The sequence below is a fragment of the Geotrypetes seraphini genome, chromosome 1 (assembly GCF_902459505.1).
Source record: "Geotrypetes seraphini chromosome 1, aGeoSer1.1, whole genome shotgun sequence".
Lineage (NCBI taxonomy): Eukaryota > Metazoa > Chordata > Amphibia > Gymnophiona > Dermophiidae > Geotrypetes > Geotrypetes seraphini.
The window spans coordinates 324466639-324492098 of NC_047084.1; the positions used below are offsets into that span (position 1 = coordinate 324466639).

A 25460-nucleotide genomic window follows, 5' to 3' on the forward strand; every position below is an offset into this window, starting at 1 on the left:
GGAAACTGTAACTTCGGAGTCAGTCTTTTCTGTATTTATAAAGATGGAAGTAGGGCAGAAAGTGAAAGGGAAAAACAACAAATGAGGGAAGGTCTTGGAAATATAGCTAAGAGCATAGATAGAAGACTGCAGCCAGAGACTGGGCAAAGATGATTAGAAAAAAATAGAATTATCAGCCACAAAAGGTAGGAAAATGGTTTTGTTTTCAATTCAGTGCTTGAAATATGTCAGTGTTGAGAATTTACATCTGCTGTTTATTATTTGCACTGTGCAGGAAGAAATGCATTTGTTTCTATTTCTCTGGTGTACTGCTACAGTCTCACATTTTAGGGCTTCGTTTGTGTAGATGAGGATTTTTAGCTTGTGATCCTATATGGTTTCTCTGTGTTTTGCATTAAATGATCAAGGCCAGGTGCCCTAGTAGGAATGGATGGCGAGAAGCCCTCTTGTAATCCTTGCCAACAAGTATTTGCCTATCTTTTAGCCCTTATGGACCCAAAATGGCCCTCATTTAAAAGTTAGCAAGGAGCACTAATTTAGCGCTAGAGGGCATCGCGTGCACTGTGGAATGGAGGCTACCCTTAAAGAGGCACACTCACTACTCTGATCCTCATTGAAATGCCAAGCAAGTATCACGCTACCAACCCATACTAAACAGGTACAGCGTGAACTGCTGAAAAGTGGATCCGAGCAAAGATCGTCTGATGCACACACGTGAGAGAAAAAAAAAACAAGAAGACGGGCTTGAGCCCAAAAGCAAGCAATTGCTAGACCCCCTCCAAAGCGTCTCGGCACAGCACCAGCGCATGCAAGCGATGTAACGATGCGCGCAATCAATGGCTGCAGTTATCTCAGTGTCACGCTGTGCACGGGTGAGTCACCGAGTGATGGGCAGAGGCGGCTCCAGGAGGACGTGTGCCTTCGAAGTCCAATCCCTAGAGCCGGAGGAGCAGCCCAAACGCGCGAACCTCTCCTGAAATTTGCCGCCTGAACCGCAAAGGCGCTAGCCCCCCCCCTCCTCCTTCGCCGGGCGGGGGCGTGCAGGGGGCGGAGCTGCGTGGCTCCCCGGGAGGGAGGCGACGGTGGCCGAGTTCTCGCCCGGCTCTGGCTGGACAGCGGGAGCGGGGCGCTGAGCCGCCTCCCCCTCCTCCTTTAGCCTGCGCCGCTGGCGCGCTTCGCTCTGCTCCGGGAGGGAGAGGAGCTGCTCCCGGCGCCCAGACGATGTCCGGGAAGCACTACAAGGGTCCCGAGGTCAGCTGTTGTATCAAGTATTTCATCTTTGGCTTCAATGTGATTTTCTGGGTAAGTGGGGGGGGGGGGGGCGCCGTGGCTCCTTCCTTCGCTTCTACGGTGGCTCGCTTTGGCAAGTGAAGGGTGCTGTCGGGCCGGGCTTCCCATTTTACTGCAGGTGAACGGATCCGATCGGACCTAGATTTAATACGTGATGAGTATGTTTAGCAAATGAATAGGTAATGAAAATACCCCCCCTCCCCTCCCCCCCCCGGAAAAAAAAGAAGCCTGCATGATTTTCCTTCTGCTGGCTGTACTCTGCCATGGAGTTACGGTATCAGTGTAACAGGAAGGCATTGTCCTTTGTTAAAAGACTATTTACTACACACAGCCTGCCTGCAGAGCTATCTTGCTGGATAGTTTTCACCGCCTGGATTTGATGATGTAAAAATGTGCTTTTCGGGAGACCCGATTGACCTGAAACGGATGCATGCTTTAGTGTTTCTGTGAGAGAAAAGGAAGCATAGATGTGGATGAACAGTAAAGCTGTGATCCTCTGACTAAAAACATGATCTTCCTCTCCCGAGTCCCGACCCCTAACATTTTACTGTGGCTTGTGACAATTTGGGGTTGTTTCATTATTATCCTCTAGATTTCACTTGGTCTCTGTTTTGTTTTTACGTTAATTGTAGTAAAGTGATGTTTACTGGGCCTTGTAAAGGAGTTTGCTGGTGAATGCTAAAGGCAGGTGCTTGCTTCCAGGAGGACCAGGAAGAAAGCTACCCACAATTACCAATTAAATTGTACTTATCCTACATCCAGCCTGCTGTAATGCAGCTCCACAATACAGGGCCCTCTCTCCTTGTTGGCAGATAGGCATAGAGCCTAGCCACACAGAAGAGGTTGCCCTGCACAACAGTTTTTTTAAATGACAGAGACAAGAATGGATGGGATGCTTTTGCAGTGATTGGATATGGGTTTGTGATGCTGTGGAAATGTCATTTTGGCTGTGTTCTCCGACTCATTAGCTAGGTCCTTTGTTTGGCTATTGGATGGCAATGGTTCTGTTCAGCTGCTCATTTCAGTTAAAGCATTAGAAGTTTCTGCCAATACTGTCCACTAACTCTTTTCATCATATGGTGGGTGCCTGAAAGCAAAAGTGTTGTATGTGCGCTTCATGCAAAACAGAGAAAGCGGGAAGTGTAATGAGCCACCAATAATATATCAAATTTGAATTTTTTTCACAATAATGTAATAAAGTATCAAAACAACAGTTTGGCATTCAAGGAGATCTTAAATCAGCGTGCTGAAATCTATCTAATTTCATGCAAAAATTGCATATACAGTACTACACTTTTGCTTCCAGGTAATGATATTTTAAACCTTTTGAGACGTATTTGTAATGAATGGATATCTATGGGTCATCATATTGTCAACACCTGCTTGGGCTGGACAATATAGTAGTCACTGGAGATCTGCATACCTGAGGGTATCCACAGCTAGCTAATCAGCAGATGCATGCACAAATTTTGCAGATGCTGGCTAAAAGGTTTGGAGCATTGCCAGATATACATAGGAAAGCTCACAGATGTGGAGAAGACAAAGGCCACGAGGCAGCTTTTCTCACTTCATGCTTTCTGTGCATGAGACAAAGAGCACGAGAAGAGTATCAGTCGGTGCTGAAACACCCTGCTCTAAAACACAGAATTAAATTAGATTGTCAAACACCATTAACTTGGCACCAAGTAAAAAAAAAAAAAAAAAAATACACAACAAAATTTCTGGCCTCAATTTTTGGGGGGGTTTTCCCCCAGAAAATGATTTGTTTAGTTTTTTTAAACATTTTTTTTCTAGGCTGCTCCATCATTTTCAGTTGTGAAAACTGAGGACCTGGTTCACATATTACAAATTTTGTTTTGACACAGTACTGAGGTGTGGGAACTCTGAGTGCACTCTTTAAATAAAAAAAGAATTTTTTTCTATCCACCATTTTCAGGGACACCCAGAGCACTTAACAACCTTAAAAAGATACAAAACATTATGCAATATATAAGCAAAAAATAATCATTAAGGGGTCTTTTTATTAAAGCTTACACCCCCCTTTTACAAAACCGTGATAGTGGGTTTTAACGCGGGCCGGTGTGCTGAATGCTCTGCGCTGCTCTCGACACTCATAGAGTTCCTATGAACATCAGGAGCAGCGCAGAGCATTCAGCGTGCTGGCCTGCGCTAAAAACCGCTATTGCGGTTTTGTGAAAAGGGGGGGGGGGGGGGTTAGTGTGTGCTAATAGACATTAGCATGTGCTGAGTGCCATCTGTCCCATAGGTTTAAAATAGGATGCACAGCATTTAGCATACACTGAGCTGTAGTAAAAGGGCCTCTAAAATTCTTCCTCTTGATCAGTGAAAACCACCCATCAGATTAAAATCCCTCCTGGTTTCTGAAAACCATCAAAGTTCTAGGACAAAATTAGACATGTGCTCTCCACATCACCAGCTGTCTAACCTATCTTGTATTCAGGGAATAATGAATGTTTTCAGCTTTTCCCTGAAGACTAGGTAATTTACTTCTTGTCTAATCTCTAAATGAAAAACATTCACTAATACAGGGTTCCCCACTGAAAACATCTTAGATAGAAATCCAACCCTGTCTGCTCTCTTAAAAATGGGAATTGAGGAAATCCTTCTGACTTCTGTGCAAAGGGCAAACTGGAATATGCCTGTCAGGTTTAACCTTCTGTACTAATGTTACAGAGGGATAATATTTAAGTGCTGTTATCTCAGAAAATCCATAAGAGGTGAGATCAAAACAGATCCTCATTAGAGCCAGGGTATCATGGTGTCCTGCAAGGTTTATAAAATATCCCTGTCCAGTGTATTGGAAAGATATAATTCAGAAAATGGAAATAATATATTATGTTCATTATTGTTATTTGCGATAACACAGTAACAAAACAGATTAAAGAACATGCAAACCAACAGGAAACAAAAATAAAATTTCATTACTATCAAGACCAAACATCATAACAATGTGACAATATGAACATAGATAAATCTCCCAACCCTTCCAAACTACCCTCTCTCCACCTCCCAGGAAATAATTATATTCACTTTCTATCCTGCTTTCCACTAAGGGCTCCTTTTACAAAGGTGTGTTAGGGCCTTAATGCGCGGAATAGCACGCGCTAAAATGCTGCGTGCGCTAGCCACTACTGCCTCCTTTTGAGCAGGCGGTAGTTTTTCAGGCACGCAATAATCCGGTGCGTTAAAAACACTAGCGCACCTTTGTAAAAGGAGCCCTAAGTATACAGTACACCAAAAATAATTAAATCAGTAAAACAAATATAAATGAAGCCACAATAATAAATATTACACAGACTCAAAACACATATCTCCTTCTCTTTAACACTGGCTCCTCCTTCTGCATCCCAATCTATTCCTATAATAGCTATCCAACAATTTCTTCATCCTCCCCTAAATGCTCTCCAAAAACCAGAATTTCTCAGAACCTATATAGCAGTGGTCTCAAACTTGCGGCCAGGGGCCACATGCAGCCCGCTAGGTACTATTTTGAGGCCCTCGGTATGTTTATCATAATCACAAAAGTAAAATAAAAGAGTTTCCTGATCATATGTCTCTTTAGCTATAAATTACAATATTATTATTAAGACTTAGCCAAAAGGAAAGATTTATAAACTATAAAGAGTTTTACCTCACGCAATATTGTCATTTCTTTAATAAGACATTAACTATTTTTTTCTGAGGTCCTCCAAGTACCTACAAATCCAAAATGTGGCCCTGCAAAGGGTTTGTGTTTGAGACCACTGCTGTATAGTATTCCTTTTGTCCTTCTACTTGCATCTTCGCTAACCGCAGTAATGACAGTAACTGGTGTTTTTATTTAACACAGTAGTCAAGTTGGTACATGTCTGTGCCAAATAGACCAGCTCATATGTAGTCCTCTGAAAGCCAACATTAAAATGTATATTTTTTTACTGAAGCCTTCATTGGGAAAAATAAATGTTGATAATGTTTAGCCAGTGTGATCCAGTAGTCTTACCATTACAAATCAAACTAGGACATACTCCGATTCCATTTGTAATCAGTTACAAAAATATTAGAGGTAATTTTGGATACAAAACTATCATATCATTTATAAATTTCAAGGGTAGTGAAAAATTATTTCTTTAAATTATGTTTGATTAGGTCGATTCGCTCTTTATTGTTTCCAGAGGCACTGAACATCCTAGTACATTCACTTGTTATTCAGCAAATCGACTATTGCAATTCCCGTTATGCAAGATTACATCAAAAGGATAATAACAGCTTATATACCGCAATACCGTGAAGTTCTATGCATATACATAGATTGTGGATAATACAGAGCACAGCTATAAGAGTAATCCATAATCTTCGTAAATTCGATCATATATCTTCGTTTATGAGAAATGCTCATTGGCTCCCTGTAAAAGACCGCATTGTATATAAATTACTTCTAATTACATTTAAGGTACTGATCACAGACGAGCCACCATACCTTGCAGAGTCCGTACATATCTGGAAAATTCAAGAGCCACGAATAAGCAACTGCTTGCAATTCCATCGCATAAAGAAATAGTCCATGAACATGTCAGAGAAGCAATATTCTCTGTAAACGGCCCAAAGTATTGGAATTCCATACCTTTAACACTTAAATCAATAACTTCCATTGACAAGTTTAAGGAAAATCTGAAAACATATCTTTTTTTTTTTTTGCATACTCTCAGGTTTAATGGGTAGCGCTGCTGGTATCATGGAAAACAGAAGAAAGTCCCCAATGTTATTTTCTCCCCTCACTTTGCTATACATTTTTGTATTTCTGTCCCCTGAACCTTAATTTTATATATTATGTTGGTTTATTACTGTTTACAATGTATTGTTATTATAATTTGTTTTAGATTGTAAGCCGCCCTGAAGGTTCTCCATAGGGCGGGATAGAAAATTTTAAATATACTTGGAAACTTGATGCTGGGTCATGGCATGGCATGGCAGAATCATACCTACCTACACCTACTAGGAGTGGAAGAGTGGCCTAGTGGTTAGAGCAACTGCCTCAGCACCCTGAGGTTGAGTTCAATTCCCACTGCAGTTCCCTGTGACTCTAGGCAAGTCACTTGACAGTTCATTGCCCCACGTAAGCCACTTTGTATAAATCACACAGAAAAAGCGGTGTCAGGTCAAAAGCGTGCCCAGACAATTGAGCGCAGCACGGGGGTGTGCGCCACTGAAAATTACTGTTTTTAGGGCTCCGACGGGGGTGTGTGTGGGGGGAACCCCCGCTTTACTTAATAGAGAATGCGCCGCGTTGTGGGGGGTTTGGGGGGTTGTAACCCCCCACATTTTACTGAAAACTTCACTTTTTCCCTGTTTTTAGGGAAAAAGTTAAGTTTATAATAAAATGTGGACGGTTACAACCCCCCAAACCCCCCACAACTCCCCCACAACGCGGCGCGATCTCTATTAAGTAAAGTGGGTGGGGGTTCCCCAACAAAACCCCCCATCGGATCCCCTAAAAACTGTAATTTTCTTCGGCGCGAGCCTCCATCTTGCGCTCAGTTGTCGGCGCCCGCCTTTGTCTTTCGCGGGCTTGTCTATGAACCGAAAAAGCAGTATATATCAAGTCCCCTCCCCCTACTTTACTATCAACTATGCTGTTGTAAGTTGTATTAATTAATCATAAGCTCCTTAAAGTTGGTTCCAGTTATAACCCAGTAACAAAGACAGATTATTGTAACACTTTTTATTTTATGGTATCACCAATGCCTGTACTGTCAACCAATGATTCAGGCATTTTTCTACCTCAGATAGCTTAGGGCTCCTTTTACAAAGCCATGGTAGCGATGCTGTCATGGTAAACCCACCAAATTGAATTGAATGGTCTTCCGTGCATTTAGCGTGGCAAATTTTGCTACCACAGCTTTGTAAACGGGGGACCTTAGTCTAAGAGCTGCTGTAAATTTGCATTGATGTCTGTGAAAAAAGGAGTCACACAAACAGGAGATGCTACCTCCTCAAGGTAGACCAAAGAAAAACAACGAAAGAGGCGCTCAATCCCTTTATTCTTTCAAGACCCGACACATATGTGTTTCGGCCTTATGATCTGCCTCAGGGGTCTTATCCTCAATGCGAAGCACTTTATTTGGAATTGTCCTCTTATAGTGAAACAATTTAAATCTAAATGAGTGAATAATGGTACAAAAAGAAGACCTTTAAAAGCCAAACCTCTGAGTGTAAAAACAATGCTGTGTCTCCAGTTTATTAAAAATGATGAACAATTATTGCAGGTAAGGAGGTACAGTTTGCACGATGTGAAATTGTCGATCTTCTACATATGAGATACTTGTTGGGGGTTTATTTAGGTGCTTGACTCACAATGCAGGAACATATTTTGCAGGTTATTAAGGGAACAATCTTGCAATTGCGGGTGGTTTCCAAAGTAAAACCGATATTGTCAGTGGCTGATTTTCAGACAGTGATGCAGAACTTCATAATTACAAAATTAGATTTTTGCCGTGCGTTGTTGTTGGGCATTGCTAAATCTAAAGTGCGGACCTTGCAAGAAATGCAAAATATGGCAGCTAGCATGATCACATTTCTCTGATGTTAAAACAATTACATTGGTCACCAGTTATTTTTTGAATTGAGTATAAAATCTTGACAATTATTCATCAAGCGGTCTATGGGGCAGCACCTTGGTATCTGACACAAATTTTGAAAAAAATATTTGCCAACTTGTCCCTTGCAATCAAAGTTGGCAATGAGATTGTCCACTGAGGCCCAGATTCACTAAAGATAGAGATTCTCTGGCCAATTTTTAAACAGCAATTGATTCACTATCTAGTTTGCATGCAAATGATTTGCATGGAGGTGCAAATCATTTGCATGCAAACTCCCCGACTCAATCGCAGTCGGTTCAGAGCCCTAACAGTAGTGACAGGAGAAGCAGCCTCCTGTCAGGGCTTCTGTCGGGAGGCCTTTTTTTTTAATGACACAGATATTTTACTGCCCAATAAATGTTTTTTTTTTTAAAGCCTCCCGACAGCGCCCCCTCCTCCCAACCCTAAAAAATGGTAGGAGGGATGCCCACTCCCTCCTGCCACGAGATGCTCCCACCACTCCCGTGCGAATATGGCAGGAGGGATGCCACTCCCTCCTGACATCGCCCCCCCCCCAACCGAACCCTCCCAAACTTATATATGGCAAGAGGGATGCCAACAACCTCCTGCCGTCGGGACCCTCCCACTGCCATCGGCCTGCGTCTTCCCCCCCCCCCCGATACGTTTATGTCTGGAGTAGGCGATGACTAGGGGATATATGTACAGTGAAGTTACTTAGTAGTAAATTTTAAAAAAATAAACAAACGGAAAAAACAGTTCATCATTCAGCATGTAATTAAACTCTGGAATTCATTGCCAGAGACTATAGTAAAATCAGTTAACGTGAGGGTTTAAAAAATGGTTTGGATAATTTCCTAAAAGAAACGTCCATAAGCCATTCTTAAGATAAACTTGAGAAAAATCTACTGCTTATTCCTAGGATAAGCAGCATAAAATCTGTTTTACTCTTCTGGGATCTTGCCAAGCATTTGTGATCAGGGTTGGCCACTGTTGGAAACGAGATACTGGGCTTGATGGACCTTCAGTCTGTCCCAGTATAGCAATGTATGTGTCCTTATGCTTTCTTTTGAACCCCCTTGCTGGTAGCTCTTGCCCTGTTCATATTGCATTTATATAAATTGGATATTGCCTGTGTGGGTTTCTGCTGGGGGATCTGCACAGGAACTCTCCGATTCATAATTGTAAGAGTGATTATGCAGAATGAGGCTTTCACAGATTTTAAACATAGTATACCTGAGAAATGCAAGTATAAATAAAAAGAAAGGATCTTGATGATTTGTTTAACAATTCAACAGGCAATTAAATCAGGTAGGGGTGTTTATGTTGCTAAAGCTGGGCTCCTTTTACGAAGGTGCACTACGGGTTTTACCGCATGCACCGGATTAGCTTGCGCTAGCCAAAAATCTACCGCCTGCTCAAAAGGGGGTGGCAGCGGCTAGCGCATGTGGCATTTTAGCACGTGCTATTCCACGCGTTAAGGCCCTAGCGCGCCTTTGTAAAAGGAGCCCTTTATGCTTCAGCATATTTCAGTTCAGGAATGGAACTAGATTCTCTTATTGTTCGACTGCAAATGAGCATTTGTTTGCATTCCAGAAGACTTGCTGCTGTTAATACCCAGGGAAAGCCTGGAAAAGGCCATCTTAATTGTCTATTATTTTTTGCTCTAGGCAGATTTATAACCCTGAGTTGGAGCTCTTTGAAAGACAAAAGTTAAAAGAATATTCACTGTTTCTTGAAGGCTAAAACATTTATATGCCCTCGACATAAGTTCAAATTTCAAGTTTATTGTTGCTTGATATACCACTTACAACAACCTAAGCAGTTTACATTAAAACGTAGCTTTAAAAAAAATATGTACAAGTTTTTCTGTGAGTACTTACAAGGGAAGTTAACAAACTCTTTAAAGATAGAGGAGTACATAAGAACATAAGAAGTTGCCTCCGCTGAGGCAGACCATAGGTCCATCCTGCCCAGCGGTCCGCTCCCGCGGCGGCCCATCAGGCCCATCGCCTGAGTAGTGGTCTATATCTATCTATACCCTTCAATCCCTTTTTCTTCTAGGAATCTATCCAAACTTTCTTTGAAACCATTTAATGTTTTCTTGTCTACAACAGCCTCTGGAAGCACGTTCCATGTATCCACCACCCTCTGAGTGAAAAAGAACTTCCTAGCGTTTGTTCTAAACCTGTCCCCTTTCAATTTCTCCGAGTGCCCCCTTGTACTTGTGGTGGTCCTTAATTTGAAAAATCTATCCCTGTCTACTTTCTCTATGCCCTTCAGGATCTTGAAGGTTTCTATCATGTCTCCTCTAAGTCTCCGCTTTTCCAGTGAGAAAAGTCCCAACTGCTTCAACCTGTCGGTATATGGGAGATTTTCCATTCCCTTTATCAGTTTAGTTGCTCTTCTCTGTACTCCCTCAAGTACTGCCATGTCCTTCTTGAGGTACGGCGACCAGTACTGGACACAGTACTCCAGATGCGGCCGCACCATTGCACAATACAGCGGCATGATGACTTCCTTCGTCCTGGTCGTAATACCCTTCTTAATGATACCCAACATTCTGTTAGCTTTCTTTGAGGCTACCCAACATTCCTTAATGATACCCAACTGCAAAAAATTTTTAAAAAAGGATGGGGGAAGGAAAAACATAATAGGGTACAGATATTCATGATCTTAGTCTATACGATGAAAGCACCTCTAAAAAGAAAGGTATTTAAATCAGATTTGAATTTAGCGGCATTTGATTCTTGTCTCATGTTTAATGGAAGAGCGTTCCACTGCGTGGGAGCTATAACTGAGAAAATTGTCTTGCGGGTTGAGTCATGAAATATCTGGCGAACAGAAGGAATTGATAATAGCTGTTGCAATCTGGAAGATGTATATGGGATAAGGAGTCTATCTATCTAGAAAGGCTGGAGAATGGGCTGTTTGTACTTTAAAGGTTATGAACAGGATTTTAAATGTAATTCGATGAGAGATGGGCAGCCAGTGGGCCTTCTTTAAGAGAGGGGTGACATGATCATATTTTTTTGCTCCATAAATAATTTTAATGGCCGTGTTCTGTATTATTTGAAGTCTTCCAATTTACTTCTGTGTCACTTCCTGGTAGAGTGAATTGCAATAATCTAAGTGTGAAATGACCAAGGAATGTATGAGGATATTTAGTCATTTGAGGTCCAAGAGGGGAGAGAGAGAACGAATCATCCTAAGCTTAGAGAAAATTTTTGAACTACGGCACTAATTTGTTTATGAAAGCACAATTTATAATCTAGAATCACCCCCAGGATCTTGAGTGTTGTATCTAATTGAATTGGAGTCGATCTAATGCAAACTGGAGCTGTTAAGGATTCATTGGTATTAGTTGGGAATAGAAGAGCTTTGGTTTTACCGACATTGAGTGATAAAAGGTTCTCACTAAGTAAATCGAGTTTATGGTTAATTTCAGAAATGTTCTTCTTGTTTTGAGATTGAATTGGGTGGAGTAGTTGAATATCGTCGGCATATGCGAAACATGTGAAACCAATGAGATCATCTAGTTTGCAGACGACACAAAGCTATGTCGGGCAATCAGATCGCAGAAGGATAGCGAGGAACTCCAGAGTGACTTGTGTCAGTTAGAGAAATGGGTGGAGAAATGGCAGATGAAGTTTAATGTGGAAAAGTGCAAAGTAATGCATTTAGGCAGAAAGAACAAGTAACACGAGTATAGAATGTCAGGTGCAACTCTGGGTAAGAGCGAACAAGAAAAGGACCTGGGTGTACTGATAGATAGGACCCTGAACTGTTGGCACAATGCGCAGCAGCAGCAAAGAAAGCAAATAGAATGTTAGGCATGATAAAGGAATCACGAGTAGATCGGAGAAAGTTATAATGCCGCTTCATAGAGCAATGGTCAGACCATACTTGGAATACTGTGTCCAACATTGGCCTCCCAACCTAAAGAAGGCTATAAAACTGCTGGAGAGGGTGCAGAGACGAGCAACGAAGCTAATAAAAAGTATGGAGAACTTGGAATACGTTTACAAAAGTTAGATAGCTCTAAATCTAATAGATGCTGGCACTGTAATCTGGAACCAGGGACATTGGATCATCTACTTTATTATTGTCCCTGTATTAAGTTATTTTGGAATTCAATTTGGACTCAAGTAAATTCTCTATTGGAAAATCATATTGCGCTTTCTTATGATACGGTTTTATTTGGAATGGTTATGAGGAAAAAGAGTCAAATATCATCACACAACAATAAACTTTTATTAATTATGAAAGGGGTTGCCATTCAACATATTACCAATAACTGGAAAAATTACAATAATCTTAATTACACATTCTGGTGGAATTCGTTATGTCATATTTTTAAGATGGAAAGAGCAATAGCGTTGCAAAAAGGGAATTATAATAACTTCGTAAAGATTTGGGGGCCATTGGAAAAGTATTGTAATGAATAGGCATCATTTTTCTTCCTTTTTTTAGATTTACTATATGCACACTCAGGGTGGAGGGAGGATTTAGAGAGGAAATTTTATAATTATGTTTATAATAATAGTATAATATATTTTATATAGAATAACTGATGAAGGGTGGGTGAGTAGGGGTTTTTATCATTAATTTATGTGTTAGATTTTAAAGTGCTATATTGGAATCAATTTATGATATATTTATGTGCACTTGTTGTTTGATTTTAAAATGAATAAAGAATCGGGGGAAAAAAAAGAAGAAAATATTGAATGGAAGTAACAAGGCCTAAGAGAGAAAGTTCAGTTGAATGGTGTGGTCTAAAGCCCGTTTGATTAGGGTGAAGAGCATTTCTCTGTTCGAAAAAAGAGGTCAGTTGGTTAAACACTATTTTTTCTGTGAGCTTTGCAAAAAATAAGATGTAAGCTATGGGATGATAGTTGGAACATAGACTACTAAGATTCAATGCAGTTTAACATGTATGTCTTGTCAGTCTCTACTGTAGAGTTCTAATAGCTGTATCCATTTTAGAAAAGGCTGGAGTCTTTTAAAAACAACTCCCTTACCCTCCCCCCATTTTATAAAATCGTAGTGCAGTTTTTAGCGCCGGCCGTGTCGGTGACAGCTCCAATGCACATAGAATTCCATGAGTGTCAGAGCTGTTACCGCCACAGATGGCGCTAAAAACTGCGCTACAGTTTTGTAAAAATTAGCTCCCTCCTGCCAACGGAGGCCTCCCCTGAACCATCCCCTTCCCCTCTTCTCCCTGCCATTTTTCTCACACGGGGGTGGGGTGAGCATGGCAGGAGGGAGAGGGTATCCCTCCTGCTATTTTCTCTGTCACAGGGTTGGGGGTGAGGAGTCAGTTGCTGGTGCTGGTTCGTCGGGGGGAAGTCGGGGAGGGTAGGCAATTCCGGTCCTCAAGAGTTGGAGCCATGTCAGGTTTTCAGGATATCCACAATGAATATGTATGAGATGGATTTGCATGCTCTGCCTCCTTGAGATGCAAATCTATCTCGTGCATATTTATTGTGGATATCCTGAAAACCTGACCTGGCTCTGGCTCTCGAGGACCGGAATTGCCTACCCCTGCACTAAGGCATCAGTAGGTATCAAAACCTTAGGTGTCCCCTATTTATGCCAGGGTTATCTTGGCCTAAATACCAGCACCTAAGTTAGGTGGCTACTGGCACCTAAGTCCAATTTAGGTATCTTACTGCAATGCACACCTAAGATCCGCCCCTAACCATGCCCACTTTTTGGTAAGTGCTTTGGGCTCAGCGGCTACCAGAAAGCAGTAGGTACGTACCGAGTTAGGCGCCTGCCACCCAATTAATTTTACTTTTTGCCAATTATGAACTCATTATTGCTCATTAACAATGCTGATTAATCTAATTCAAAAATTAAATTAGGTGTCTTGATTGGCTAGGCATGCTTATCTAGATGTGTGGAGGGGTATAATAAAAAAATGCATCTAAGTCCATTTTGGGCCTAAGTTGCTAGTCACCCAAAGTCGGCAGTGTCTAGAGTCCATTCTTGAAAAATATGTCCAAAATTATTTTTTTCTGAAAATCATCTACTTGTACGACCAGCCGTTTGATCGTCCAGACTGTTAAGTCGTCTATTGTTATGCCCCATTCTCGTCCAAAAAGATCGTCCAAGTCAAAAACGCCTAGAACGAGACCTTATGGATATGGGTGGGATCAGCAAAGTGATGGACTGGCCACCCAGACATAGCAACAGAGTAGTAGGGCACCTTACAATGCTGTGAACTTCACAAAAAGGGTGCCACATAAACATCTCACTACATCTTCTTTGCAGGTCATGGTGAGCCCCCAAAACCTACTAGACCCACCTGTCTACCACCCCTAATATCCCTTATGGCTGCAGGTGCCACCTATATAATAATAATAATAACTTTATTTTTCTATGCCGCCAAAGTCAAATGACTTCTAGGCGGTTCACATTGAAAGAAGGCTGGACAATCAGCAAATTATAGAATGCATGAAGAAAAGATGTTACATAATAAATTGGAGTTACATGGGGAAAGAATCCATGAGAGAAGAAAGAAGTTACATAATACATTGGGGTTACATGGGGAAAGAATACATGAGACAGGTCTTCTGCTTAGGCAAGGAATTTATCAAATAGAGCGGTTTTAATTGATTTTCGGAATGCGTTCTAGGTCTGTCTGGCTTTATTTATGTGGTTTCCCAGCCTGGATTGCTGTCTGTTTGCTTGGAACATGAAGGTTCTGTCTAAGAAGGATTTGTATTTGCAGCCTGTGATCTTTGGGTATGCAAAGATGTTTTTGTTTCTGGTTGTACGTGTGGGGTTGTGTAGAGTGAAGTGTGTTTGCAGGTAGGAAGGTGCTAGGCCCCAGACTTGTTTGAACCAGATACATGCAAATTTGAACAGTATTCGCGCCTCCACTGGTAGCCAGTGCAATTTTTTGTAGTAGGGGCTAATGTGGTCTGTTTTTCTCAGTCCGAAGATCAAGTGAACTGTAGTGTTTTGCACTAGTCTTAATTTTTGTATTGTTTTTTTGGGGATATCCAGGTAGGCGATGTTGCAGTAATCTAGGGTAGATAGGATCAGCGACTTCACCAGTAATCTAATAGTCCTTAGCCTCCACACAGTGTAAAAGTATTTCTTCACCAGTATGTTTGTGTGGTCAGCCATGGTTAAGTGTGTATCTAGCGTGATACCCAGTATTTTTATGGTTTTGGAGATTGGATATTCGTGGTCGTTTATTTTTAACGACGTTTTCGTTATTTTGTCGTTGGGGCTTGCCAAAAAGACTTTTGTTTTCTCTGTGTTTAGTTTTAGTTTCAAGCTGGTGGTCCATTTTTCGATTTCCATCATTGTGTGTGAGAGGTTATCTATAATTTCATTTGTGATGTCATTTAAGGGGATTAGGATGGATATATCGTCTGCGTATATATAGTGCTTTAAAGTTTAATTTTTGTAGTAGGTGACCTAAGGATGTGATGTAGATGTTGAACAATGTGGGTGATAGTGGGGAGCCTTGGGGCACTCCCGACAGGTTTTTCCATGTGTTGGAGTTATTTCCGTTGCTGGTTACTCGGTAGGATCTGTTTGTTAGGAATTCTTGGAACCATTTCTTTACCTTTCCCGAGATTCCTATTGTATCAAGGCACAGTAGCATGATTTCGTGGTATACTAGGTCGAACGCACTGCTAAGGTCTAGTTGCAGAATCAATGTGCTTTTGCCTTTGCTGAAAAGATCATAGAGGTGGTTTAGTATGGAAGCTATGACAGTTTCTGTGCTGTATCCTTTCCTGAAACCTGATTGGTGTTCACTGAGGGTGTTAAATTTGTCTAGGTAATTTGTTAGTTGAAGGTTGACCAATCCTTCCTGTAGCTTTGTGAAAAGGGGAATGCTTGCTATGGGTCTGTAATTGGATGTTAGTGCTGTAGAGGTTTTTTAATCTTTGGGGCAGTACAAAAGGGTTTTGGTGGGTGCACATGTTTTGCCATGAATGCAGTGCTTAGAGTGGCTTATGGGCCTGGGTCCTCCTCTCTATGGTTCACTAGCTCCCCCCCCCCCCAGACCACTTAAGCCACCACTGTGCAGCTCTATACCAGGTGCTGATGTTCTGGAAGCAAATATGTATATTTTTATTTCGATTTTTAAGGCAGTGTGGGGGAGGTCAGTGATCACTGGGGGATTGTGTGGGGTCTATACTTTGTCCCTGCAGTGGTTATCTGTTCACTTTGGATACCTTTTTGCCACTTAGACCTGTTTTTAGATAGCCTAAGTCACAACGTACAAGCTCCATCTAGGCAGTCTCGTTAAACTTTCAGTTATACTTGCAGTACGACTAAGCTCACATCCTGCCCAAATCCCGCCCTCACCACTCCTCCTAAAACGCCCCGTACAGCTCTGGGCAGTACAGCAGCACTGAAGAGGTCTAAGTTGTTTTTAAATACATCTAAAACCTGTTTCAGTTATCGGCACTTGGACGACTTGTCTTATTAATCGTCCAAGTGCCGATTTAGGGATTTTAGACATATTTCTGTTTCGATTATGAGCCCCTTAGCTTCAGGCGCAATTTATAGAATCTGGGTCTTAGAGTCACATTAAGAAGCCTATTTTTACATGAGTTAGTATTCTGGGATCTGGCAGAGGTGGAAGGGATGCCTTTTGTTAATATTTAAGATTTGTTGATTTATTTACTGCCTTTTTCACAAAGAGATTCGCCCCAAACTTTTTACAATATATTGAATAGTAATCAGGTAATCTTAAGTATGTTCCCTATTTGTCCTCACTGGCACACAATCTAACTGTAGTACTTGGGGCAATGAAGAGTTAAATGACGTGCCCAGAGTCACAGGGAACAGGCTAGGATCAAACTCACAATCTCAGGGTGCTGAGGTGGCAGCTCTAACCACTAGGCCACGCCTCCCCTCCAGGACTATTGAAACTAACTGTTGCATTAGAAAGGCCACTGTGTTCTTCATGTCAGTAAATGAAGTTATCTGGAGAGGGTGCAAAGGCGAGCCACGAAGCTAGTAAAAGGTATCGAGAATTTGAGCTACAAAGAACGCTTCGGAAAACTGGGATTGTTCACCCTCGAGAAGAGAAGACTGCGAGGAGACATGATAGAGACTTTTAAAATACTAAAAGGATTTGACAAAATAGAGCAAGAAACATTGTTATTCACATTGTCAAATGTGACTCGGACAAGAGGTCATGGACTGAAACTGAGGGGCACCAGGCCCAGGACAAATATTAGGAAGTTCTGTTTCGCACAACGAGTGGTGGACGCTTGGAACGCTCTCCCCGAGGAGGTCGTGATGGAGACCAGCATTCTGGGATTCAAGAGCAAGTTGGATGCACACCTTCTTGCAAATCACATTGGGGGATACGAGTAAACAAGGTTTCTCAGCAGGGAACACCTGGCTTGGCCTCCGCGGGTGCGGGTCGCCGGACTGGATGGACCTAGAGTCTGATCCGGCGAAGCCATTTCTTATGTTCTTATGAGTAAAGCATGCAATTTTTTTCTGACTAAAGTTTAGGAATTTTTTGAATTATCTTGTGCACAAGATGTGATAAATTCTTCTTGAGTTCTTTGCCATGTATTTTTACCATTTTGGATATGAATTATTGTGGAATATTTTTTTAAGAATGTGTGTTTCATGTGTATTTAACTAAACAATAGTTGAAGCCTATGAAGAGTTAGGTGAATCACGGGCAGAGTGCCTCATATGAAACTAGTGGGGAGTGTGTGGTGCAGTGGTTAGAGCTACAGCCTCAGTACCCTGTGGTTATGGGTTCAAACCCCCACACTGCTCCTTATGGGCGAGTCACCTAATCCCCCGTTGCCCCAGGTACATTAGATAGAGTGTGAGCCCACTAGGACAGACAGGGAAAAATGCTTGAGTACCTGAATGTAAAACCACTTAGGCTATAAATACTAAATAAATAGTCACCACTGAGGCTTCTTAAGATTATATCCTGGATGAAGACTGTAGCTGCGCTGTTTGTAAAGGGGTAACTGTGCTGCTCATAATTACATATTGAGCGCTGAACACATGTACAAGGTTAGGAATTAAGTCAGACAAGCATATCGCAAGGTTGCTGAGAACCAGGCTTTTTGGCTGAGAACACAGATATATGATAAGAGTATATGTTTACAAGTATTTTGCCCCCTTCTGACAGTTTTTTTTCTGCAGCAGATAACCTCACAAACACTGTACCGTGTAGATAATTTTTGAGAGGCTGGCTATCTGAATTTTCCAGTGTGGGCATTTGAACGGCTCAATTTAAAAGAGCACTGTTAGGTGGGAAAACCCTTTGAGAAAACCTATACTTTGCTTTCTGAGGGACATTTATTTACTCTTTAATAAATCTATAAATTTTGCCCTTTAGTGTTTGTAGTCAGGAGCCTTAAGTGACAGACTTCTTGTTTAGTTTCCTTGGGAATAGGATACAGTGATGCAGACATGCCCATGGAACACTACAGATGAGTAATTCTGGGGGAAAAAAAAAGTCTTCTCTGTAACTGAATGGTGACTGTCCTGACTGGGCCTTCACAGCTCATGTACAGAATCAGATTACTACATTGCCGAGTGGGAGGCCTGAGATGGTATTTAACACTAAATTCTTTGTTATGGTTAAAATTCCAAAGCAGCAACATATTTGCAAGTGTAGGGGGTGAGCATCGATTAACAAAGACTGTGCAGAATGGCAGTAAGTTGGATTTATGGGTATTTTTATTTTCCCCAAAGAACTTCTAATTGAACAGGTAATCTGAGAGAATAGGAGACAAAAGAACCGATGTACTTATTCTCCAGATACCCCTCTGATACATGACCTCTTTACCGTGTGACTTTGCTACAGATACAGACAGGCTCCAGAGCACACTTGCACAAGAAGCATTGTTACAGGACCGGCAGGAAAAAAAAAAAAAAAAAAGCCAGAAACTAAACCTAAATGAGGTATGGAGGGCCATCTTCGATATGATGTCTAAATCCAAATTTACCGTATTTTCGCGGATATAACGCGCACCATTGTAAAACGCGCACAGGGGTATAGCGCGCAGAAATCACGATGATATGTACAAAAACTTTTCTATACCGCGCTCAGGCATATAACGCGCATGCTGCCCGACTCTCCTCTGGCCACCCCGACTCTCCTTTCGCTCTCCCCGACTCTCCTCTGGCCACCCCGACTCTCCTTTCGCCCTCCCCGACTCTCATCTGGTTGCCCCGACTCACCCTGACTTTCGGTGCACTGCCCCGACTCTCCTCTGGTTGCCCCGACTCACCGTTCACCCGCCCTGACTTTCGGTGCACTGCCCCGCCTCTCCGTGCCTGTCCCCCTTGAAGTCCTGTCCCCCCTTGAAGGTCTGCCTGTCCCCCCTTGAAGGTCTGCCTGTCCCCCCTTGAAGTCCTGTCCCCCTTGAAGGTCTGCCTGTCCCCCTTGAAGATCTGCCTGTCCCCCCTTGAAGTCCTGTCCCCATCCTGAAAGCCTGATGCCCCCCTCGACGTCCGATTCTTCTCCCCCCTCGGCAGGACCACTCGCACCCCCACCCCGAAGGACCGCCGACTCCCCGACAATATCGGGCCAGGAGGGAGCCCAAACCCTCCTGGCCACGGCGACCCCCTAACCCCACCCCGCACTACATTACGGGCAGGAGGGATCCCAGGCCCTCCTGCCCTCGACGCAAACCCCCTCCCCCCAACGACCGCCCCCCCCCAAGAACCTCCGCCCGTCCCCCAGCCGACCCGCGACCCCCCTGGCCGACCCCCACGACACCCCCACCCGCCTTCCCCGTACTTTGTGTAGTTGGGCCAGAAGGGAGCCCAAACCCTCCTGGCCACGGCGACCCCCTAACCCCACCCCGCACTACATTACGGGCAGGAGGGATCCCAGGCCCTCCTGCCCTCGACGCAAACCCCCCTCCCTCCAACGACCGCCCCCCCCCAAGAACCTCCGACCGACCCGCGACCCCCCTGGCCGACCCCCCCACCCCCCTTCCCCGTACCTTTGGAAGTTGGCCGGACAGACGGGAGCCAAACCCGCCTGTCCGGCAGGCAGCCAACGAAGGAATGAGGCCGGATTGGCCCATCCGTCCTAAAGCTCCGCCTACTGGTGGGGCCTAAGGCGCGTGGGCCAATCAGAATAGGCCCTGGAGCCTTAGGTCCCACCTGGGGGCGCGGCCTGAGGCACATGGGCCATACCCGACCATGTGTCTCAGGCCGCGCCCCCAGGTGGGACCTAAGGCTCCAGGGCCTATTCTGATTGGCCCACGCGCCTTAGGCCCCACCAGTAGGCGGAGCTTTAGGACGGATGGGCCAATCCGGCCTCATTCCTTCGTTGGCTGCCTGCCGGACAGGCGGGTTTGGCTCCCGTCTGTCCGGCCAACTTCCAAAGGTACGGGGAAGGGGGGTGGGGGGGTCGGCCAGGGGGGTCGCGGGTCGGTCGGAGGTTCTTGGGGGGGGCGGTCGTTGGAGGGAGGGGGGTTTGCGTCGAGGGCAGGAGGGCCTGGGATCCCTCCTGCCCGTAATGTAGTGCGGGGTGGGGTTAGGGGGTCGCCGTGGCCAGGAGGGTTTGGGCTCCCTTCTGGCCCAACTACACAAAGTACGGGGAAGGCGGGTGGGGGTGTCGTGGGGGTCGGCCAGGGGGGTCGCGGGTCGGCTGGGGGACGGGCGGAGGTTCTTGGGGGGGGCGGTCGTTGGGGGGAGGGGGTTTGCGTCGAGGGCAGGAGGGCCTGGGATCCCTCCTGCCCGTAATGTAGTGCGGGGTGGGGTTAGGGGGTCGCCGTGGCCAGGAGGGTTTGGGCTCCCTCCTGGCCCGATATGGTTGGGGAGTCGGCGGTCCTTCGGGGTGAGGGTGCGAGTGGTCCTGCCGGGGGGGGGATGTATCGGACGTCGGGGAGTCGGCCGGGCAAGAGGGCTTGGGCTCCCTCTTGCTCCGATCGTGGATGCGGGTGGGAGCGCGTGCGAGCGGTCGTTCGGGGTGGGGGTGCGAGCGGTCCTGCTGGGGGGGTGAATCGGGCGTCGGGCGGGGTGGGAACTATGTTTAAAAACTTTTGTATACCGCGCTCAGGCATATAACGCGCGAGGGGTATGCGCGGTACGTAAAATCACGTATAACGCGCGCGTTATATCCGCGAAAATACGGTAGATGTTTTTGGAAATGCGTCCAAAAATCGGGTAGAGAAAATGACCATTTTCAAAACAGCAAAATTATTTTTAATTTTTTTTTTTTTTTTGGAAAATGACAATTTCTAGATGTGTTTGCCCTTAGGGCTCCTTTTACAAAGGTGTGTTAGCATTTTTAGTGCACGCACAAGATTAGCGCGCGCTAGCCGAAAAATTACCACCTGCTTAAAAGGAGGCCGTAGCGGCTAGCGCGTGTGGCAATTTAACCCTAACGCACCTTTGTAAAAGGAGCCCTTAGTGTGTCTATCTGTCTTGATCATTTTTTTTAAAAAACCAACAACACACATCCAAATGAAAAATGCAGAAAACAAGCCGTTGGGTTATAGAAGGGGCCAGCATTTGTAGCAGACTGGCCATACAGAGCAGAGCATTGGGGCATCTTAGGTGGCACTCCAGTCAACCTCACATAAAAGGTCCCAGGTACACAATTCACCATAACCTCCTTATGGTATATGGTGAGTCCTCCAAAACCCATCCAAACCTACTGGACCCAACTATACCACAACAATAGCCCTTACGCCTGCAGGTGTCACCTATATGTCAGTATAGTAGGTTTTGGTAGGCTCATGTTTTCTACCACAAGTGTAGTTGTTAGAGTGGGATGTGGGCCTGGTTTCTCTTCTTTGCTGTCCACTGTACTGACCACCTGGCTATTCCAAAGACCTGTTTGCTGCTCAACTCGGACTGCCCATTCCATTTGAAACTTTCATACAGGCAGGTATGTACTGTTTCATTCACATTATTTATTTTATTTATTTATTTATTTCAATTTTTCTATACCGTTCTCCCAGGGGAGTTCAGAACGGTTTACATGAATTTATTCAGGTACTCAATCATTTTTCCCTGTCTGTCCTGGCGGGCTCACAATCTACCTAATGTACCTGGGGCAATGGGGGGATTAAGTGACTTGCCCACATTAGAGAATGACACGGTGACAAAAATCATCACCGTCCCCGCCCCCGCGGATAACCGCGGGAAACCATCTTCATGTCATTCTTTAAGAGAGAGAGGGAAGAATCAGAGTATGAATGGCCACAACCACTGACCCACAAGCTTTGCTTTGAAGAATGCTGGTGTAGAAGGACTGAGGTTGAAATAGACACTAGAAAATGACATGGGATTATTTCCCGCGGTTATCTGTGGGGATGGGAACAGTGATAAATTTTGTCACCATGTCATTCTCTAATTCACATCTTCGGGGGATGGGAGGGGGGAATCAGTGGCCACTGGGGGAGTGTGGGGAGATCATGCTTACATCTCTTCAATGATCATAGGGTACCTTTTATTCATTATTAAAATAGGTCTAGCCTCAACATCTAAATTGTGTCTTGGGCATAATCTTAAATGTTTGATTATGGCAGAAAAACATCCAGGTCCTAAGCCCACCCTAATTCCACCCTTACCTCACCGCCAACAATGCCCCCTTGAAATGTAGATGAACAGTCTAGAAATCCATCGAGAAAGTAGGTTTCAAAAATACTGAAGGGTTTGGCTAGAAAATATCCATCTGCCCCTTAAAGTTTTTTTTTAAATTTTATGCTTTCCTCATAAACGGAATGCTTCAAAAATATAATCATTTACAACATTCATGGTTGCTTTAGCTTAAACAGGGACTGCCTGCTGTGCTATGTTGCCATCCTATGTTTTGTCATATAACGCTCACCATGCTATGTCACACCATACCATATTTGTCATGTTATATTTTACCACGCTTTGTTATGTATGTAACCCATTCTGAGCTCTCTTAAAAGGGTGGGATAAAAGAAACCCAAATAAATAAATTATGCTACTTTGTGGGCATTTTTCTCTTTTGAAAATGAGCCCTATAGTTATCTTGTTTTGCAAATTGACCTGGAAATGTGTTTTTTAAAAAATCATCGAGCTGCTTTATATGGTTTTTCATACACTTTCGAGTTTAAACATATGAACAGACTGCAGGGTCTGACATTTGTTGTGTTGCATGTCACAGAATTTTACAAAGGGAAAAGGATGGAGCTAGCCACTTGTACATAATAACAGACTTTGTACTAAGTAAGGCATGTTATCTATCACTGCCTTCCAGATTCAAGAAGCTCCAGCTGGCCAACATACGTAAATGATTGTCTCAGGATGGCAGCAGCAGTTTAAATTAAACCGCTCACAACTGTCACTGAACATCAGCCCCGTTGTGTTCTTAGAGGGTTTGTTTTTTTAAGTCTTAGATTATCGGTGCTTGCATACTTCCTATCTAGTCTGCCTACTTGACTTTCCAGGCCTTTCTGAGGCAGTGCTGATCAGGACATGCTGGGTCTGTCAGGGCACCAGGATCCTTTCCAGTATTAGATTTTCTGAACAGGAAAAAACAAATTGAGGAATGCTGTCAAAGAGAACCATTTGTAATGTAAATGACAGTGCAAAAACTGCCAAATTATAGGGCTCCTTTTATGAAGGTGAGCTAGCATTTTTAGCGCACACAGGATATTAATGTGCGCTACGCGGCAAGAGCTAATGGCAGCTCAATGCTGGCATTAAGGTCTAGCACGCGCGGCAATGCGCACGCTATTCCGCGCGTTAATGCCCTAACGCAGCTTAGTAAAAGGAGCCCATAGTTTCTGGCATGCACCCTCTAAGGATTGGCTGGCTGCATGCAAATTTTTTCTCATGTCAGAAACAAGTTCTAAAAACCTTTTGTTCGTGTGAGCAATAAGTTCTAAAAAATTTGCAAGTGTTTTTTTTGTGAGTGACCATGTCAAAGCTGTGAGCGAAGCTCCTAGAATGTATAAGCGATTGCTCACATTCTCAACTTAGAGGGAACATTGCTCCCACCTCATAATTTCCTGGGTGTTGTATAAATACATTTTTTTTTTTTCGATCTGCTCTACCTTTGGATTTCTGGCTAGGTTTGGCTGGTGGGATTGTTGATCTTGTTTCTTTATGATATTTGGACATTTCTGCATTATTGCTGTCGAGTTTGTATTTTGTCTGATTGTGACCTTTTTCACTTTCAATAAAAAAAATATATAAAAAAAAGCCATAAATACTCACTTTCAAACATAGAAAATGACCACAGATAAAGGCCATAAGGCCTATCCAGTCTGCCCAACCTTACCAGCTAATAAGCTCTACAATCCCTCCCCTCCCTTATGGATCCTCTGTGCTTTTCCCCTGCTTTCATGAATTCACCTAGTCTTCTCCATCTTCACTGGGAAGCTGTTCTACATATCCATCATTCTTTCTATAAAGAAATATTTCCTTATATTACTCCTGAATTTGTCCTTTCATCTTCATCCTATTCCTCCTTGGTCTAGGGCTTCCTTTTAGAGAATGACACGGGGACAAATGTGTTCCCGTCCCCGCAGGAACTCAATTTCCCCGTCCCTTCCCCGCAAATTTTGTCCCTGTCCCTGTCCCTGCCCCATTCCTGTAAACTCTGTCTTAACTGCACAAGCCTCGAACACTTATGATTTTTAAACTGTGTGAGGCTTGTGCAGATACGGATGGAGCATGCAGGATCAGGAAAAGAACTCGCGGGGACTGGATGAGAAAATGAGTCCCTGTGGGGACAGGGAAAATTTTGTCCTCGTGTCATCCTCTACGTCCTTTCGGATGAGAAAAGCCACTTCTTAGTGTTTTAGCCATTTTTGTAGCAGTGGCCACTGGGGGAGTATGGGAAGATCATGTTTACATCTCTCCGATGATCATCTGGTGAGTATGGTGTACCTTTTATTCATTATTAAAATAGGTCTAGCCCCCAACATCCAAATGTTTGATTATGGCAGAAAAACATCCAGGTCATAAGCCCACCCTAGTTCCAACCATTTTTGTAGTAGTACTATAGTAATATCCATACTAAGCAGAAACATCCGTAGCATTACTCTAATGCCTCTTGACACATCTACATGGAATGGTCTTTCATTCACAGGTTAGCTGGTTCGGTAACCCTTGCTACATTGGGCGAGAGAAGTAGACATCACAGCTAGGACAGCAAGGACTAGCTGACATATACCTCGGCACAATATAGGTGCTGTTATTCATTATGTGTCTGAATTTAACCATGTACTCCTTCTCTAGGCAATCTTGCACTGATGTTCCAAAACGGTTTCATCTCGTGCACATACACAAAAGCAGGTATTTTTTTTTATATTTGGAATTTTATTAACACCATATGCCAGGTTACTTAAAATTCAAGAGGACCCATTGTTGAGCCACCCATGACCCCAGGCAGCCCTCCTGCACCAGGCCAGGTGAAAGAGGAGGAAGACCAAGAGCCATAGCATTAGGCAGTCCCCTTCACCTAGACCAGGGGTGTCAATCACATAAGGGGCCGCAATATAAAACATAGACTAAGTCATGAGCCAAATTTTATATTAAGATACTTAGGGGGTCCTTTTATTAAGGTACGCCTAGTGTGCGCTAAAGATTAGCACATGCTAAATGCGCACCTTAATA

At 43.7% G+C, this 25460-nt stretch overlaps 1 protein-coding gene across 6 annotated transcripts in view; it reads left to right on the forward strand.

Moving 5' to 3' along the window:
* The first annotated feature begins 738 nt into the window (after window positions 1-738).
* The window catches only part of TSPAN5 (tetraspanin 5), a 223159-nt gene continuing 198437 nt past the window's right edge, over window positions 739-25460 (forward strand). Inside the window, exon 1 of one of the 6 annotated variants that reach the window (XM_033957482.1) lies at window positions 739-872. In XM_033957482.1, the coding sequence (XP_033813373.1) occupies window positions 837-872 (36 nt within the window). In that variant the 5' untranslated portion in view covers window positions 739-836. The other 5 variants (XM_033957473.1, XM_033957490.1, XM_033957499.1 and 2 more) reach the window with 5 other exon arrangements.